Below are 19,378 nucleotides of genomic sequence, written 5' to 3' on the forward strand. Positions count from 1 at the left end.
CTGGCTCACCTTTGTGCTTTTTTGCAAACTCTAATCTTGTCTTTCTATTTTTGGTGCTGGTCAGAGGTTTGCATTTTGCTATGTAGCATCTGTAATTCTGTGTCAAAGTCTCCTGAGGACAGTAGATTGTCAGAGCATCACCCCAGCTTTCTGGAAGTTGTTGGTGATTTTACAGACATGTCTTTTAGGGTTCATTTTCATAGCTTTTATGATTTGTCTGTCATCAACTACTGTTGTTTTCTCAGCCGATCAGGTAGTTGTTGGTTGCTGGTGTCGCTGGTGGTTTCCAAACTCTTGATTTCTCCATGCCCTTTGTTTTTGATATAGCTCTAATTGACTTCCTCTTTTCTTTTAGCATCCAAATTGCTTGCTTTTCTCTCAAAGTCAGCTCCCTCGTCTTCATCCTGGTTTGTGTGTGTCATCATCAAATGCAAGATTCAGAATGCAGAAGTAATGGATATAATTGATATGACACATTCCCTGCATTTAATATCTGAAGAATTAATGCAACAGGACACAGTTGATCACTTAGAAAGACCTGTGAGGCAACTGTTCCAATACTTATGCTCACATCAGATAGAGGGATGAAACTCTAAAAGTGCTGAACTTCTTAGCTGGTAAAACATCTATGTGTTGAATCACCCAATAATAAAATGTGACATTCTGTAGTTTTGTCTCATAATCATCTTTTAATCATATTTGTAAATGTCTTGACTCCACAGCCAACAGAGCAATTTTGTCTTTACTGTTCCAATACTTTTGGAGGGCATTGTGTGTGTATATATGTGTGTGTGCATGTGTGTCTGTGTATGTATGTGTGTGTAATATATATATATATATATATATATATATATATATATATATATATATATATACACATACACACATACATACATACATATACATACAGACACACACATATATATACAGGTGCATCCAAATAAATTAGAATGTCGTGAAAAAGTTTTTTTTACATTTAACTTCATTTTTTTTCTTGTAAGTTATTTCAAAAAGTGAAACTTTCATATATTTTAGATTCATTGCATGTAAAGCAAAACAATGCATGTAAAGTTACATTGCATGTAAAGTTTTTTTTGTTTTAGCTTATAGCTGATGAAAGTCAAAAATCAGCATCTCAAAATATTAGAATATTTACATTTGAGTTTCAATTAATGACCATCCCTACAGTATAAATTCCGGGTATCTCTTGTTCTTTGAAACCACAATAATGGAGAAGACTGCTGACTTGGCAATGATCCAGAAGATGAACATTGACGCCCTCCACAAAGAGGGTAAGTCAGAGAGGGTCATTACTGAAAGGTGTGGCTGTTTACAGAGTGCTGTATCAAAGCATATTAAATGCAAAGTTGACTGGAAGGAAGAATTTGGGCAGGAAAAGGTGCACAAGCAACAGGGATGACTGCAAGCTTGAGAATACTGTCAAGCAAAGCTGATTCAAACACTTGCGAGAGCTTCACAAGGAGTGGACTGAAGCTGGAGTCAGTGCATCAAGAGTCACCACGCTCAGACGTCTTCAGGAAAAGGGCTACCAAGCCACTTCTGAACCAGAGACAACGTCAGAAGCGTCTTACCTGGGCTGTGGAGAAAAAGAACTGGACTGTTGCTCAGTGGTCCAAAGTCCTCTTTTCGGATGAAAGTAAATTTTGCATTTAATTTGGAAATCAAGGTCCCAGAGTCTGGAGGAAGAGTGGAGAGGCACAGAATCCATGTTGCTTGAAGTCCAGTGTGAAGTTTCCACAGTCAGTGATGATTTGGGCTGCCATGTCATCTGCTGGTGTTGGTCCACTGTGTTTTCTGAAGTTCACAGTCAATGCAGCCATCTACCGGAAATTTTAGAGCACTTCATGCTTCCTTCTGCTGACAAGCTTTATGGAGATGCTGATTTAATTTTCCAGCAGGACTTGGCACATGCCCACACTGCCAAAGGTACCAAAAGCTGGTTCAGTGACCATGGTGTTTCTGTGCTTGATTGGCCAGCAAACTCACCTGACCTGAACCCCTTTGAGAATCTATGGGGTATTGTCAAGAGGAAGATGAGAGACACCAGACCCAACAATGCAGATGACCTGAAGGCCGCTATCAAAGCAACCTGGGCTTCCATTACACCTCAGCAGTGCCACAAACTGATCACCTCCATGCCACGCCGAATTGAGGCAGTAATTAAAGCAAAAGGAGCCCCTACCAAGTATTGAGTACATATACAGTAAATGAACATACTTCCCAGAAGGCCAACAGTTCACTAAAAATGTTTTTTTTTATTGGTCTTATGAAGTATTCTAATTTGTTGAGCTAGTGAATTGGTGGGTTTTTGTTAAATGTGAGCCTAAATCATCACAATTAAAAGAACCAAAGACTTAAACTACTTCAGTCTGTGTGCACTGAATTGATTTAATACACGAGTTTCACAATTTGAGTTGAATTCCTGAAATAAATGAACTTTTCCACGACGTTTCTAATTTGAGATGCACCTGTGTATATATATATATATATACTGATTTGACCCTAAAACAAGTATGAGTTCAAATTTATATAAAATGTAAAATAAAAAAATAATATGCATAAAATTATATCATAAATACAGCTATCGTAGGTAGGTATTATATGAAGAAAATATATTGTAAATCAGTCAATTCATTTTACACGCAATACTGCTGAAATAAGAGGAAAATTAGGGATTTAAATGTTATGACAGTAGACATAGGCTGTGTCTCAAAATCTAGTCATCTGCCTACTAAAACAGCATTTTGGCGATCACAGTCGTGTTCAAACGCTTGACTGGAGCCTAGAGATCATAGGTAGGCAGCTCTCTTATGGCAAGCCGTTTTAACATTTAATCTATAAGCCGCACTAGTATCTTAACGTTACCGGTACTTATTTTTTAAATACTAGTATCTTTTCCATTAAGTACTAGTACTTATTAATTAAATACTAGTGCTTATTCTTTACGTACTAGTGCTTATTCTTTAGGTACTAGTGTCTTTTGTAAAGTAACTAGTACTTTTTCATTAGATATTAGTACTTAATCAGTAGATACTAGTATGTTTTCATTAGATACTAGTGCTTATTTATTAGATACTAGTGCTTATTTATTAGATACTAGTGCTTATTTATTAGGTATTAGTACTTATTTATTAGATAGTAGTACTTATTCATTAGATACTAGTACTTATTTCAATAGTGACTAGTAACTATTATATTTTTAGTAACAAATTTTACATTTTTGCCATTGACTTCTATGGGGATCCGTCATTGAGATATCAACTATTCAGTTTTGACTAGTAAGAATTCCACTAGTGACTAGTACTTAATTTTTATATACTAGTAGTTATTCATTAGGTACTAGTACGTATTTTTTAGATACTAGTACTTATTATTAGATACTAGTACTTATGTTTTAGATACTGGTACTTATTCATTAGATACTAGTACCTATTTAATAGATACTAGTAGTTATTCATTAGGTACTAGTACTCATTTATTAGACACTAGTATCTTTTGTGATTACTACTAGTAACAATTCTTATCTTACTTGTAAGATCTGCTTTTTTACTCGTTATGTTATGACTAGTCCAAATGGCTACAGTAGAGTTCAATTAAAAAATTTACTAGTAAAATAAAAAATCTTACTAGTAACATTTCGAATAAGTACTAGTATCTAATAAATGTGTACTAGTATCTAATGAATGAGTACTAGTTTCTATTGAATATGTACTAGTATCTATTTAATAGGTACTAGTATCTAATAAATGAGTACTAGTTTCTAATAAATAAAATGAATGAATGCTTACTAGTAATCTTACTAGTAGCATCTAATGAATGCTTACTAGTAATATTTAAATAGATACTAGTCACTATTGCAATAATTATTTGTCAGAAATTAAAAGATATCACAAACAGAATAACTACTACCTGTTAATTTGGAGATATCTTCAACCTCATAAAGAACTAGTAAGAATGTATTTGGAGATATCTTAATTCAAACAAATCATTATATAAACATGAGTACCTCTCAACCATCCAATCAGAGTCCACATGGTAATACAAGACATTAATATGCTGAATTAATTTGATTGTTAAGTAGGGCTAACTGGCTTTGCATGTTAGCCTACCTTGCCAATTGGTTACCATAAAAACACAAAGAAAAGATTACAAACCTGTTGTCCAACAAAGGTATATTTAAATGTTTTTACTCCAAATTCACATCATAACATCAGTCGAGCGTTTGAAATAAGTTCCTTTTGTGATCTGACATGGTTTCATTAAACAGAATAAGGCAGAAATCATGCCACTTTATATTATTACAGTGATAAAGGCCATGTCAATTAGCATTGCATTTTAAACATACTTTATTCTTATAAAAATCAATGGTGGTGGTGATGGCGCAGTGGATAAGACACATGCCTTTGGTGTGAGAGACCTGGGTTCGAATCCACTGTGAGACACCAATGTGTCCCTGAGCAAGACACTTAACCCCTAGTTGCTCCAGAGGCGTGCGACCTCTGACATATATAGCAATTGTAAGTCGCTTTGGATAAAAGCGTCAGCTAAATGAATAAATGTAAATGTAAAAATATCCGAGATGGCTTAAAGAACACAGATAAAACCATATATTGTCGCAATCATTGTGTATTTTCTTTATGCTTCTTCATTAAAACGTCTATCTGCATGTTATGTAGCTACTAGGCTACATAAACAGCAAAAGCTGAATGTCTTTGTCCATATGGGGATTTCCTGGAAGTGAGTCTCACTAGTGGAGTTTCTGCGTGAGGGCACCCTCCGGCGAAGAGTATGAGTGAAAAGAAATTATATAAATTGAGTATTCGTTATAGCTCACAAAATAACGAGTAAAAATAGCTAAAATAATTAAGAACTTTGAGGTAAACATTTGCAAATCCTTACGTTTTTCTTCAGTGTAGAGAAGTGTATTTTTTTCCCCTTTTCTTGCAGCTATATTTATTATTATATTTATTCTTAAATACTCCGTTTTGTATATTATAATGAAATGGTGTTATTACAAAAGTAATATTCCTCATTTTGTTTAACGTTTTTATTTATTGGTATATACCAATAAATAAAATAATATACTGCCCACACCTCCCAACGACCGGGTGATCTGTCTGTCTCCAGCGCAGCCGACGTAAGGAAGACCCTATCTAGGATTAACCCACGCAAGGCTGCGGGTCCTGACAACATACCTGGCCGTGTTCTGAGAGACTGTGCTGCACAGCTGACAGATGTCCTAACAGATATCTTCAACACCTCGCTGAGCCAGGCAGTCGTCCCCACATGTCTCAAATCCACAACAATCATACCGGTACCAAAGAAATCACCTGTGTCCTGTCTCAATGACTACCGTCCCATAGCACTGACTCCGACTCCAATCATGATGAAGTGCTTTGAGAGGCTAGTCATGCACAACATCAAAACCAGCCTCCCCAACACACTCGACCCGCTCCAGTTTGCATACCGTCCAAACCGCTCTACGGACGATGCAATTTCCTCCACCCTCCACCTGGCTCTTACCCACCTAGAAAATAAATGCTGTTAGAATGCTGTTCATTGACTTCAGCTCGGCATTCAACACAATAATCCCACAACAGCTCATAAATAAACTAAACCTGCTGGGCCTTAACAATTCCCTTTGTAATTGGATCCTGGACTTTCTAACCGGAAGACCTCAGTCAGTCCGTGTTGGCCACAACACCTCGAGCACTACCACACTGAGCACAGGGGCCCCACAAGGCTGTGCGCTCAGTCCGCTGCTCTTCACACTGCTGACCCACGACTGCACTGCCAAGTTCAGCTCCAACCACATCATCAAGTTTTCTGATGACACAACAGTGGTAGGTCTCATCAGCAACAACTATGAAACGCACTACAGAGAGGAAGTGGCACAGCTGGCTGAATGGTGTGGCACCAACAATCTGTCCCTCAATGTGGAGAAGACAAAGGAGGTTGTGATGGACTTCAGAAGAAACTCCATTTGACCACCCCCCATTGACCATCGACAGCTCGACTGTGGAGAGAGTCAGCAGCACTAAATTCCTGGGGGTGCACATCACAGAGGATCTCACCTGGACCACCAACACCATGTCACTCTCCAAAAAGGCACAACAGCGCCTACACTTTCTCCGCCGGCTGAAAAGAGCAAGTCTCCCTCCACCCATCCTCACCACATTCTACAGGGGCACCATTGAGAGTGTGCTGACCAGCTACATCACTGTCTGGTACGGGAACTGCAGTGCTGCTGACCGCAAGACCCTGCAGCGGACAGTGAACACAGCTGCAAAGATCATCGGTGCTCCTCTCCCCTCCATCCTGGACATTTTCCTTACACGATGCTCCAGCAAAACCAACAGCATCGTGAAGGACTCCACCCATCCCTCCCACAGTCTCTTCCAGCTCCTACCATCAGGAAGACGGTACCGGAGCATCAGAACCCGCTCCGCCAGACTGCTCAACAGCTTTTTCCCCCAGGCTGTGAGAGCCCTGAACTCAAATCACCCCGCCCCCCTCTGAAACCCCATGCAAACCCCTACCTCCTGAAACACGGAAAAACTAACAAAATAGGTTTTCTATGTGCTTGTGTACAAATGATTGTTTCTTTTTTATGTGGTTTCCACAAAAAAGTACATTCATCTCCTTTCCGTTTCTTGTCTAAGCTCTCTCCTTTATGTTGCTGGTTCGTTAATATTCAACATAGGATTAGCATACTGGGCAGAAATGCAAATTTTAAAAATACTAGTACCTATTAAGTTCAGAATATCTCTGGTCTAAAAAGTTACTAGTAACTAAAAAACAAGAACTAGTTCTATTTTGTCTGAAGAAGAGTATAAGTAAATAGTAGTCAATAAGTACTAGTATCTAATAAATAAAAACTAGTATCTAATGAATAAGTACTAGTAACTTTACAAAAGATACTAATACCTAAATAATAAACACTAGTAGCTAAAGAATAAGCACTAGTAGCTAAAAAATAAGTACTAGTCGCATGAAAATAGATACTAGTACGGTTATAGATTAAATGTTAATACGGCTTGCCATAGCTCTCTATACACGGCCACAGCGTGTCCTGCGCTTCCATCTCTGGCCACTAAGAGGCGCTGGCACTCAGGAATCATCAGCTATCAGCGCTCCGTCATTGGATTGTACAGTGTGTCCTTCGTCCGCGCACAGAAAATAATAATATTTAGATCATTTTTGTTTGTTGCACTCGATAAAGATGTCTACTACGACCGGTGGCGGAGAGTTTGGCAATCCTCTGCGGAAATTTAAGCTGGTTTTCTTGGGCGAGCAAAGCGGTAAGTGTTGAGATTTGTGAGACGTGGACAGAGAAACGGACAGGCCAGGTGAAAGGATGCTACAGAAGGATACATGTTACCAAATAAACATGCAAATAATTATCTGACAGTCTGGACATGCACTTAAAATGCCGTAAAATGTACAGAAAACGGTTGTCATGAACAATACACGAACAGACATTATGTGGCATTGAACATCCTTGCAGTATCCGAACTAACATTAACGTTATATTAGAAAGATACGACATACGATTATTAACTCAGTTATGCTTTAACATACAAATTACGTGTTATTTGTATGTCTTTTCTATCAGTGTTTATGTATTCTCGCTTGTAGACATCGAAGGAAGTCATCAAGTCCTTGTATTAGCATGTTTGTGTTGGCTGGTCTTAGCCACAATAGAGATCTTTCATTTTAAAGGCCTTTTATATGTGATCACATCGATCCTTCGCGTTTAACACATAAAGTGCCAATAAGATTGCGCTACAACCGTAAATTAACATGTTTCAATGTATAAAACAATACTATCTGTTGTAAGGATGGTCGCTAGCGGATAGCATTTAGCATGTTTCTAACTAGCCGGCTGTGACAATCAAGATCATGAGATCATAAACCACATCAGTGATGTTTAACTGCCACATCATCCACGTCACCTCTACGATTTTTTTTTCATAATGGCAGCAGCATCGGACGTAAAAACGATCTGCCAGCTGTCGTAAACGAGAGTTACTACATGTTTTAGCCTGTATTGATACGGTATGTTGCTGTGAAAGCAGGACGGCGACACCCATGTTGCCAACACAGCGATCAGAGTTCAGACTCATCCTGCAAACCAGTGCATCCCCTTCTTGACCGCATCTTTGACATTATGCTTTCAATACGAACACCAAACATGCTGTCTATGTAGGGAGCACACTAGGTTTTGAGACGCATGTACTGTGCGGCCCCTATTTGTAATTTATTTGTTTTTCTCTTCCTCCACAGTGGGCAAAACTTCACTTATCACCAGGTTTATGTATGACAGCTTCGATAATACCTATCAGGTAACACCTACTGTGATTGTCACAGCCTATATTATGTTCACAAATGCTTACCATGTTACTATGCATCTTAATATCTGCCCAAAGTATTGACTTTGTCAAACCTGTAACATGAAGGTTTGGTTCAGTGGTGGTGAAATTGTTCACTTGACATTTACTAATAAAAATTCTGTTGTATTTATTCCTTGTCATCCTTGGAATACTAAAGGATACTTTGTAGAAAAGTCATGCTCCTATTTTCCGTACAACAAAAGCATACAGTATGATGACCAAGATCTCTAGTGTTACCATCCAGAATTATTTTTAGACTTTAGACTTAAAATTTACATTATTTTTTTATTAAAAAAACATACATATATTATTTTGACAATGGCAATGTTAAGCTGTTTGTGGCAAATGTCTCAGGTCATAAATTTACTTGCAATATCATACAAACATAATTGTTTTATCTTTAGGCTTTCTAGGTAAACATACGCTACCATTCAAGACTTTGGGATCAGAAAGATTATTTAATATTTTTAAAAGAAGTCCTTTATGCTCACCAAGACAAGATTTATTTGATAAAAATACAATAATAAATTAGTATTAATTTCCTTAAAAATACTGATCCCAAACTTTTGAACAGCAGTGTAAAATAGTAGATTTTAACTTGGTACTTGACAAGTGTTAATTTAGTTTGTAGCTCTCAAATCATGTTTATACATCTGCATATGATGCACATGTGAATCAAAATTGAAATATTCAAAAAAGTTTGAATATGCACAAGAACAAATGAGATTTTCTGTGAATAAGGACAATTTAGTTTTTTATTTATTTATGTATTTATCAGACTGTGGTGATTATGCATTCATTGTAAGGAAAAGAGCAGTATGAACATTTTGCAAAATCTAATTTTGTGTTCCACAGAAGATAGAAAGTCTAAAAAGCAAATAAATATTATTTGTAATAATAAGCAATAATAAAAATAAGCAATATTCCTTCAATGACCGATTTTGCAGTGTGCGCCAAGTTAACTCATTGTTTCTCTCTACAGGCAACTATTGGTATAGACTTTCTGTCAAAAACCATGTACTTGGAAGATCGCACGGTAGGACAGATCAATGTTTCTAGAATAATTTCCAAGGAGTCTCTGTGTGTCCAAGCCTTTTGTTTTATTGGAAAGCTAGCATGTTTATATAAAGCCTGGTTTAGTTTAAATATTGACTAGCAATGTTAGTACCAGTCTAGTAGATGGTTTTGACACACACTGCCTCAAGTCATTCACCTTGACGTTTTTCTAGTATCGCCTGTAAAGTCTATAAGACAACTTTATTTATTTATTTATTTGAAGTCCGTCAGGTTATTTCACTGTCTCTGTCACAGATTCATCACAGTTATCATTTGCGTAATTCCTCGTGCATGCTTGTAGCTCATCACACTTATGTCATTAGTTTGTCATTTATTTTGATTTCACCTTTTTAAGTTTGGTTGTGTCTTTGTCCACCTCACCCCACTCTCTTCCATGGCTGGGTGCTGAATGGGTCCCCATGCCTGTTGTGCTGCATGGATGGTCATAGATTCGGCTACAGCTGTGGGACACTGCTGGGCAGGAACGCTTCCGTAGCCTCATTCCCAGTTACATCAGAGACTCAGCAGCCGCAGTGGTGGTCTATGATATAGCAAGTAGGTAGCTAGTGCTCCTGCTTCACCACATGGTGGGGTCAAGTTGGGTACCGCTTGAGTAAATGGCACTCGTGTAGCTTTATAAGTGTGCTGGTTTATTTGAGCATTCCTGATAAAGTTAAAGTAAAATAAAAAACAAAAATCACCCTCATGTTGTTCCAAACATGTATGACTTACTTTCTTCTGTAGAACCCAAAAAGACGGATGGAAATCAGTAGGATCCAAAACAACATTGGACCCCATTGACTTGCATTGTATTGATTCAAAAACACAGACACAACTTATTTCCTTCCAGTTTTAGTGTTTTTGCACAGGTTGCTTGTAAAATTTAAAATTTAGGATTTAGTTTAACTTACTTTTGTTTTGTGTTTAAGGTTTTTAATGGCATTGCATCACTTTTTATATATATATATAAAATGTTCTTTGTTCCTAAAACTAGAATCCTACTTAGGGAATTCTTTTCTGCTATTTTCCAATTTAAACTTCCATATTAAATTTTCCCAAACATTGGATGTTTTAAAATAGTTTTAAATTTGGATTTGAAGACATATTTTTAGTATGGCATTTACACCTGAGAAGTGATGATAGGATATGAACACGAAGGAAGATATTTTCTCTCAGTTTTTTTTTTCTGTCCATACAGTGGAAGTCAGTGTTTTGGACCCCATTGACTTTCATTATATGGACAAAAAACATTATTCAGAATAGTTTGTGAAAGCCATACAGATTTGGAACATCATGATGGCGTGCAAATGATATTAAAGTTTCAATTTTTGGGGCTTTATGAAAACAATTTGGGCTTTTTATGAATATTTCAAAACCATAAAGTGATGTGGTTTAGACTGAAAACATGTCCAGCAATACTTACATGTATGGAGTGCCATTTGCAAAGCATCTTGCAGAAAGCAGCATCCTTCAGAGAAAAGGAATGGAGAAATGCCTTCAGATGGTGTCTCATTTCCTAAAATCTTGAAGTCATGATCTATAAATACAGAAATTGATCAGCTTTGTTGGGGCATTTCTCCATTTCCTTCATGTTTTGTTTCTTTGATGTTGTCCTTTTCTTCTAACCCTGCTCCCTTGCCCTATCCTCTCTTTATATCTTTTCTTTTCTCTGTTCCTCCTTTGTCTTTCCCTTGTTTTCTTTGCACACCACGGTTTGGTGGTCCCTCAGGTTCGGCTCCAGCTGTGGGACACTGCAGGGCAGGAGCGCTTCCGCAGCCTCATTCCCAGCTACATCCGAGACTCCACTATTGCTGTGGTGGTCTATGACATCACCAGTGAGTCCGAGCCTCACTCATTGGGTCAGCAGGGATTTATGCCTCCAGGGCACAGTTAGCACAATACGCCAGCTGCATCTAGGTCATGGCAGTTCATCTTAGTACGGTTGCTTGGGAACAATAATATTTTTTATTATTTCATTCAGAATAAATAAAAAGTAGATTTAACATGCTTCTCTTTTAACTGCAATGAAATGACCTGTGCTTTAACTTAACTGTCCTCTGTTTTGATGATCTTCATACTAACAGTTTGCTTGCACACTTTCTTCTAAGAAAGCTTGGCTTTGAAGTGAATCAAGTGTGATTTGACCACTGCCAAATTTGGATTGTACAAATTGATTGATTAATCAATCATTTCCAACACAAAACATTTTTTCTTTTTAACGAGTCCTTGCCTGACTTTATTTCCCCTCTGTTCTTCAGATCTCAACTCTTTCCAGCAAACCTCAAAGTGGATAGATGATGTCAGAACAGAGCGAGGAAGTGATGTCATTATCATGTTGGTTGGCAACAAGACAGACCTGGCTGATAAAAGGTACAGTGATTGGAGGTGTTTGATAAACACATCCTTTGTTCATCCCTCAAGACTTCACATTTTAAGTTATTTTTGTGTTCAGTTTTCTCCTTATCGTTAATTTTAAATATTATATGTGGCCATTTTTGCTTTTCTGTTTGATCATATTTTCTTGTGTTGATTTATATTTGATTTCCCATTACTACTTTTGTTTTTCATATCCATTCTAATTTGAACTCTGTCCACACCTGCACTATGGACTATGGCAGGCAAGTGTCAGTAGAGGCAGCAGAGAAAAAAGCTCGGGAACTGGGTGTGATGTACATAGAGACCAGCGCCAAAGCTGGCTATAACGTCAAACAGGTGGGTGAAACGATAGAGCTGTAGTGCAGACCTAAGATTATGTACCTAGTTTATGTAACAGAATCTGTGGCATATTTTCGATTTCCACTGAAAATCATTTTGACTCAGCTCTCAGGTTGTAAAAATGAACTAAACACACAATGACAGGAATACATTTACAGTACAATCCTAGCAAACAGTCAAGCAACAACTCAAATAAGTGTTTTGTTTTGAAAGTATAACATGAGCCGCTTTCTGTTGGTCAGTGCCACAGATTTGCGTGATCATCTTGAACCCGATGCACAATCAATGTGGGGAAATTTTTACCCTCACTCGAAAACTCACATTAGTGCAGATTCCTATTGAACCGACTCTATTTCAAAGACAATTTTTTTGTGATTGAATCACCAAGCCTGTCAGTTGTGATCTGCCCAAGGAAACCAAAAAGAAAGATGGAAGGAATGTGACATTTACACCTACATGTATTCTGCAGCCACAGAATTCAGCAGAAAGCTCTGCAAATTTCTGTTGAATTGAAATGAATGTCATTCACAAAGTCCTTTACATCTCCTACCTCTTGTGTGTCCTTTTAAATATTTTGCGATGTTGAGTATAGGGGTGTGCGATATATATCGTCTGCGATAATATCGTAATTGTTGTTTTAACGATGTGCAATTTGACAATATTGAGTATTTTGCAAAAACCAAACAAAACACCTACGGAGTGCACGCATACATTAGCCTACATGGTGATGAAGCAGGTTAACAGTGCACGTGCGCGTTTAGAGTGTGTTCTTTTTACTGCATGATCCAGTCTATTAAAATGCCTTAAGAATGATCGCAAAATTCAAGATATGGGGGCAGGAAATGTATATATTTATGTTTCATATAGTTAAAAATCACACGAAGAGGGACGTTTTTTCTTCAAAAATAAGCATGATTACAAATGTGATATTGATTTTATACAATAAGTTAATATTAAGAGACTTAACGTTTTAGACACCATATTGTATGGAAGAATATTCAGGACTTTTTTCAAGAGGAATTGCAAATTGCATTTTCAATTGCGTTTTCCACATGTAGGCGCATACATTGTGACACAATCCAAATGCAATTGCAAATCTTGCATTATCGTTTGCATTTTCCTTTTCGTGAACGCACAGTGATTGCCACATTTCAAATGAAAAAGCAATATGCAAAAAATATGCATTCGTAACTGGTTAAAGCACTCCATGTCCCTCTGAGCTGCATTAAATAGTGTGTAAATACATCTAAATGCCACTTCAGATGCAACTTCTGCAAAGATTAATTTTGATGATACTGGTTTCATTTGTTTGGTAACAGCCTAAATGTGTATTATCTTAATTGACTGATTAAATGTAACAATTTGACTCAAAAGATGTACACTTTTAGAAAAAATAGCTTTATTAAAGGTAAAAATCTATTTAAACTTAAATGAAAAGATTAATCAATCACTGATGTGAACTGACCACACAGAATATGAAGAATATCAAAAACTGCAGCTGACCACGGTAGTCAGATATCAGCACAATAACACACTGCAAAATATCGTCTAATTATCGTTATCGAAAAAAAATAAAAAAATATAAATGTTTTTTTTTTCAATATCGCACACCCATAGTTGAGTATGTTTTCAGCTGACAATAATTGCCTAGGTCAGTTTAACACATTTTACCATATCTAAACCCTTTTTGCAGACTTTTCCCTGCAAATGCAGAAAATGTACACAGATTCTGTCTTGGTCTGGGCAATAACTATCTGTAAAAGCACTGAACATAGAGCTGTTCTAAACTTTCCTTATACAAAGTCAAAATTATTCTCTATCGAAAGTCAAACTAATTTTTTAAAATTCCTCAAATGCAGTGTAGAAACATAAAAGGAGTAGTTAAAGCAAAAAATTCTATTATCAGTCATCACCCTTATGTTGTTCCAGACATGTATAACTTTTTCTCCTGTTTAACACAAAAGAAGCCATTTAGCAAAATGTCCATGCTGCTTTTTACTGTGCTATAGAAGTGGATGGAAAGGAGTTTGGACATTCTTCTATTCTTCTATGTTACTCTTTCATGTTCCACAGAAGAATGCAAGTCAAACAAGTCTGAAATGACATGAGGATGAGTTAATGTCAGAATATTAATTGCTGGGGATCTCTTTAAGGGATATTTTAGTGACCCAAGTGCCAACGACATTATCATCACTTCCCTAGATAGGGTGTACTTTTTTATTTTTGTAGAGTAGATTGTCCTCAAATAACAAATGTGTTCTCTGTGAATAGCCTTTTGTTGAACTGCAGTGCAGTGATCTCTTTTCAGTGTTACGATTTCAGCCATTTCTCAACTTTTCAACCCGTGACGGGGTCCTATCAAAACACTAATTCCTCTTTTTTCCCCATTACTACTGTGAACCTCAGTCAGTCTCTGTCTCTTTTTCTTCTACTTGATGTAGTTCTTTTGTCTGTCTGCATTTCTTTCCTTTCCCCCCTCCCTGCTCCGGTCGAGCAGACAGATTACCACGGAGGAGGGCGAGCAGAGGGCTAAGGAACTGAATGTCATGTTCATTGAAACCAGCGCAAAGACTGGCTACAATGTCAAACAGGTAGAATCACTGAGAAACGAGGATGGCCCAGCCCTACATTCCCTCCACCACTCTATCTTGTGCCTCCTTTGGTTTCTATCGTTCTCTGGCCTGCCCATCATTAGCCATTCTGCCCCCGCCTCACATTCACACGTTCACTGGGCTATTGGGTTGCTCTTCTGTGTTTTTGTTTTGTTTCGTTGGCTTGAATTGCTCCTCATGTGTCACAGATGTCCTCTGCATGTTGACCAAGCATCGCTAGAACGATTCGTCTCTATGTGCTGTGTTGTAGCACCATTTAAAATTCACAGACTGGATGTATACATTTCATTTGTGCATTGTGCTTTTTATTAGCGTATTGTATTACTCTTTTTGTCAGAATGAGTAGAACATGGAGTCTCTTTAACTTTGTTTTTTTTGTAATGCTAGTGTCATCAGAAATACACTTCTTTTACATCTCTACCCACTGGGAGTAATGATTTAGTTTAAATAGGGGAGACTGGGGGTAGCTGCACGTGAGAAAGTTGTTATAAGTGATACACTACTGTTCAAAGCATGGGGTTTTAAAAGAAAATACTTTTTTTTTTTTTTTGACAAGGACACATTAAATTTATCAAATGTTGACGGTAAAGACATTTGCAGTTGTACAAAAGATTTCTATTTCAAACAAATCATTTTCTTTTGAACTTTCTATTCATCAAACAATCCTGAAAATTGGATCTCAGTTTCTTAAAAAAAAAAAAAAAAAAAAATCTTAAGCATAACAAATATTTTCAACATTCTTGAGCAGCAAATCTGCATATCATAATGATTTCTGAAGGATCATGTGACACTGATTAAAAATTCTCCAAACTATTGAACTGTAGTGTATATCTCATTAACTATAAGATTTTGAGTCAAATGTCCAAGTAAGCAAATGCTTGTGTTATCTAGCAGTGATTTTGTATGTGGATTTAAAACATTTACCTCAAATCATTTTATACAGCTTATTAATTACAATACTTGTTGGCTAAAACCAGGCAATCTTTTTTAAATACTTTTATTTCTGCAGTTTCATGACTTTTATTCATAGTTGTTTTACTATGTTAAATATAAATGTAAAATTTATAATAGGTTTTAATAGGTTTTCAGCTTGCATTGTTACAATTTACCCCATATAGTGTGACAGCATGCCAAAAAATATTGTCACACAAAATCTGTGTGTTCATTGAACTGCAAATTTTAATTTATATATATATATATATATATATATATATATATATATATATATATATATATATATAGCTAAGATGTCTATAGATAATAATCTATCAATTAAAAAGAAGGAAAAAAAAAAAATGTTGATTTGAGCAAAATATCTGATAACTAGCCCCAGTCTCACCTACTACTAAGTTATAAATTATATTAAAAATGCATTGATTTATGTACAACTGGTCCAAGCATCAGTGTTTTTAAGTAATGATCTTTTTTTTCTAGCTGTTTCGTCGTGTTGCTGCTGCTTTGCCTGGAATGGATAGCACACCAGAGAAAAGCAAAGAGGACAGTATCCTTCACATGCACCGTAAAGCGCTTCTGACAAATATGACATCAATCGCATTAAAATGTCGCAATCAGTTTGTCTGCATCAGCCTGATAGCAGGAGATCACAAGCCAGGTTTTTAAAGTCACAAAATGACATCTCACAGAAATGAATGTAAGGTAATCCAATGGTAAAGACATACTTATACATGTCGCTGATCCTTAACCTGAACTTTCAGTGATCGACATCAAACTGGAGAAGCCTCCGGAGCTGCCCGTTACCGAGAGCAGCTGCTCGTGCTAGTAACCACCCTCATCCCCTGCCAGGTCCTGCGTCCCCCTCACTCGACCCCCTCAGACACAAACAGCTTGCCTCTCAGTGGTCACTCGCTCCTCTCACGGCCCCGTGTCATGAGTGGACAACCTTTTCTTTCTCTTCGACTCAGTGACTTTTCAGAGTAACCGTGTGGATGTGCTATTACTCTGTATTACAATGGATTCCAAAAATACCAATATTAATGGGGAAAAAAGTAAATCACAGCATAGATTAAATGCTAAAACCATTCAGATTCTCATCTGTTCTGGCTGCATGGCATTATATGGGATTGCAGACTGACATACACTCACATGCTCTTGAGTTTTTTCACACATCAGTGCCGTCATAGTCGTTGTGAATATACCATGTTTCAGAGCTGGGGCTGATGTCGTAATTTTAGGCCTTGTTTTTAATTTCACCGGAGGAAGAACTTATTGTATCGAGAGGCTGTAAACTTGTGTTACTGATTCATATGATTTATTTTTACATGAGCATTACACTATTTTGTTAGTGTTTTTTGGCAGGAGTTATTTAAAGAAAGATACAGAAGGGATCTCTTTTGAAATTATTGTTGTGAAATATCATGAACACAATATTCTGTATAATCGGATGTTTTCGTGGTAAATATGGTATTCGGGACCAGATATCATTTAAAGGTCTTTTTGTTTCAGGTAATACACATGTATGGCCAATAAAATAGCGGTTTTGTTTGTGACGAGCCTCATTCTGGATAGGCTAATTTTATACAGGAATCTTCGGAGGGTTGCATGGATGTAGAATGTATTGAGCTGTGGGGATAAAATTAGGATTTAACATTCTTAGAAAAGGGAAGTTGCTTTGTAAACGTATTTAATTTCATTAAAACTCAAAACCTAAGATATTTAATGACTTATCCACAACTGTAGTTACAAAACCTAATGTTAATTGTAATAACGTGTATGTACTAACGAAACACTTTTCTCTGAGCTTGGATATGGAAAGCAATTCACACTAATTCCACTCATTTTCAGCCTTGTTTTTTGCTGTGCAAGTTAGGAACGGCATGCAGTTTAGAGACGGTTTAACACAAAATGCCTTGCTTGTTTTGTTGTCATAGTGCACCAGTTCAGGCCACAGCGCTGTGGTTTGCTCGAGCCTATTAACGTCGTATAGAGCCTTCAACACGGCTATTGCTTAGTGTACAGACACGTCTTGGTATTGCTCGTCGTGAGACTGTTGGTTTCATGTGTTTATTTATTATCTCACTAGTTAGTGTGTCGTATGCTTGACCAGAATGGCAGTTAGCATTAAAATGTGTGTGGGAATCAAAGGTTGATGTATAATTTGCATTGCTGCCTTGCTGCTGTATCACGAAGACTTAGTCGTGTCACTATCTTGGTCACGTTAAAGACTTTCAGGCCCCATCTGTAACGCTGGGTTTCTACAGTATAGCTTGAATGGGCTTTTATTTGCTGGAGAGGTATCACTGAACCCCCAGCGCTGTTGCTTTTCCTCTCATTCAACTATAAACCAACAAATCCTTTCATCACTAAGACTAAAAAAGGGCATCACCCGTGTTTTAAAAGAAACATTAACATTTAATATGGTTTGATATGTAAGAATTAAAATAAGAGTGAAAACCCTCCTGAACAGCTCTGCCACGTGTCACTGACTGAATGCTCAGCTGTGTGCTATTCTGAAGTGTGTTGGTTTGTTTGAAATACGCTGTCTACTAGTGTTTAGCAAAGTTTGTGTGAACAAAGTACTATTATTATATGCTGTAAAAAATGGAAGGTTAAAGAGACACCAAAATGTATCACATGAATAAAGATATTTCACCAAATTTGCTGTTTGTGCTGCTTTTAGTTTCTGTACATAGAGTCAAAAATAATTAAGACACCAGATATAATTTTTTGATATTTTTTAGTAGTGGGTGCAGGACACTATAGTTAATTTATGTAAGTGAGGAGAGCAAAATAAATTGTGACATACCCAAAAATTCTTCATACAGTGGACTACCAGTAAAATTGTTAGACTAAACAAAAATCAGACACATTGACCTGACCATGCTTTGCTTAAGTGTTTTTCTTTAATTGCTAATGCAACCTTTTTACACCACAGACTCAACAAAATTAAGCATTGCTTGGTAATTGGTTGAACTAAATTGGTATCATCTGATTGTGTACTTACATTTAACAGCTGGATAACTTTTGGTTGATTGTAATTCATACCTTTCTATCAAAGTTATCTGACATTATCAAGATTAATTTGTTCTGACACAGTTTAACTCTTGGATTCTTGTCATATTGTATTACCATTTTCTAAACGAACAAAACGTGATAATTTGATAATGGACAATAATGGACATATTAATAAATATTGATATATTATTACAGATGGAAAATTTCATTCATTATATGTTTATCACCCTATATGCAGTGGCATCAAAAGAATGATTAAGCCCCATATTTTACAATACATCAAGGAGGCATCTTGCCTTATTGATATAAATATTACTTGTATAATAATATCCACAATATATATAATCTCTCTCTCTAGCCTTTATATAAAATTAATGAAAGGAGACTTAAAGGAATAGTTCGCCCAAAAATAAAAATTGTGTCATCATTTACTCACCCTGATGTCATTCCAACCCTGTATTAATTTCTTTCTTATGTTGAACACAAAAGAAGATATTTTGAAGAACCAAACGGTTGTTGGTCCTCGTTGACTTCCATAGTATGGAAATAAATACAATGGAAGTCAATGAGGACCATCAACTGTTTGATTACCAGCATTCTTCAGAATAT

General features: G+C 36.7%; 1 protein-coding gene across 2 annotated transcripts; it reads left to right on the forward strand.

Moving 5' to 3' along the window:
• The first annotated feature begins 7,113 nt into the window (after positions 1 to 7,113).
• On the forward strand, positions 7,114 to 18,408 carry LOC306853302 (ras-related protein Rab-6A-like). Of its 2 annotated transcripts, XR_013782725.1 has the most exons (9): positions 7,114 to 7,322; positions 8,308 to 8,366; positions 9,397 to 9,450; positions 9,920 to 10,025; positions 11,729 to 11,840; positions 12,089 to 12,182; positions 14,683 to 14,776; positions 16,232 to 16,298; positions 16,513 to 18,408. XR_013782725.1 is itself a non-coding variant. In XM_079390608.1 (8 exons), the coding sequence occupies exons 1-8, from the start codon at positions 7,244 to 7,246 to the stop codon at positions 16,575 to 16,577; spliced, it is 636 nt and encodes a 211-aa protein (XP_079246734.1). In that variant the 5' UTR covers positions 7,127 to 7,243; the 3' UTR covers positions 16,578 to 18,408. The 2 variants fall into 2 exon arrangements, 1 of the variants encoding a protein (XP_079246734.1); XM_079390608.1 differs by lacking the exon at positions 14,683 to 14,776 and having other exon boundaries at positions 7,127 to 7,322.
• The last annotated feature ends 970 nt before the right edge of the window (positions 18,409 to 19,378 follow it).

The sequence above is a fragment of the Barbus barbus genome (assembly GCF_936440315.1).
Source record: "Barbus barbus genome assembly, chromosome: 33".
Taxonomy (NCBI): domain Eukaryota; kingdom Metazoa; phylum Chordata; class Actinopteri; order Cypriniformes; family Cyprinidae; genus Barbus; species Barbus barbus.

Excerpts from the sequence above, each read along its gene's own strand:
- LOC306853302 (XM_079390608.1), top strand. The coding sequence starts at position 7,244 with ATGTCTACTACGACCGGTGGCGGAGAGTTTGGCAATCCTCTGCGGAAA. Across the intron at positions 10,026-11,728 it reads GGTGGTCTATGATATAGCAA|ATCTCAACTCTTTCCAGCAA; the intron begins GTAGGTAGCTAG and ends TCTGTTCTTCAG. Across the intron at positions 16,299-16,512 it reads AGAGAAAAGCAAAGAGGACA|TGATCGACATCAAACTGGAG; the intron begins GTATCCTTCACA and ends CTGAACTTTCAG.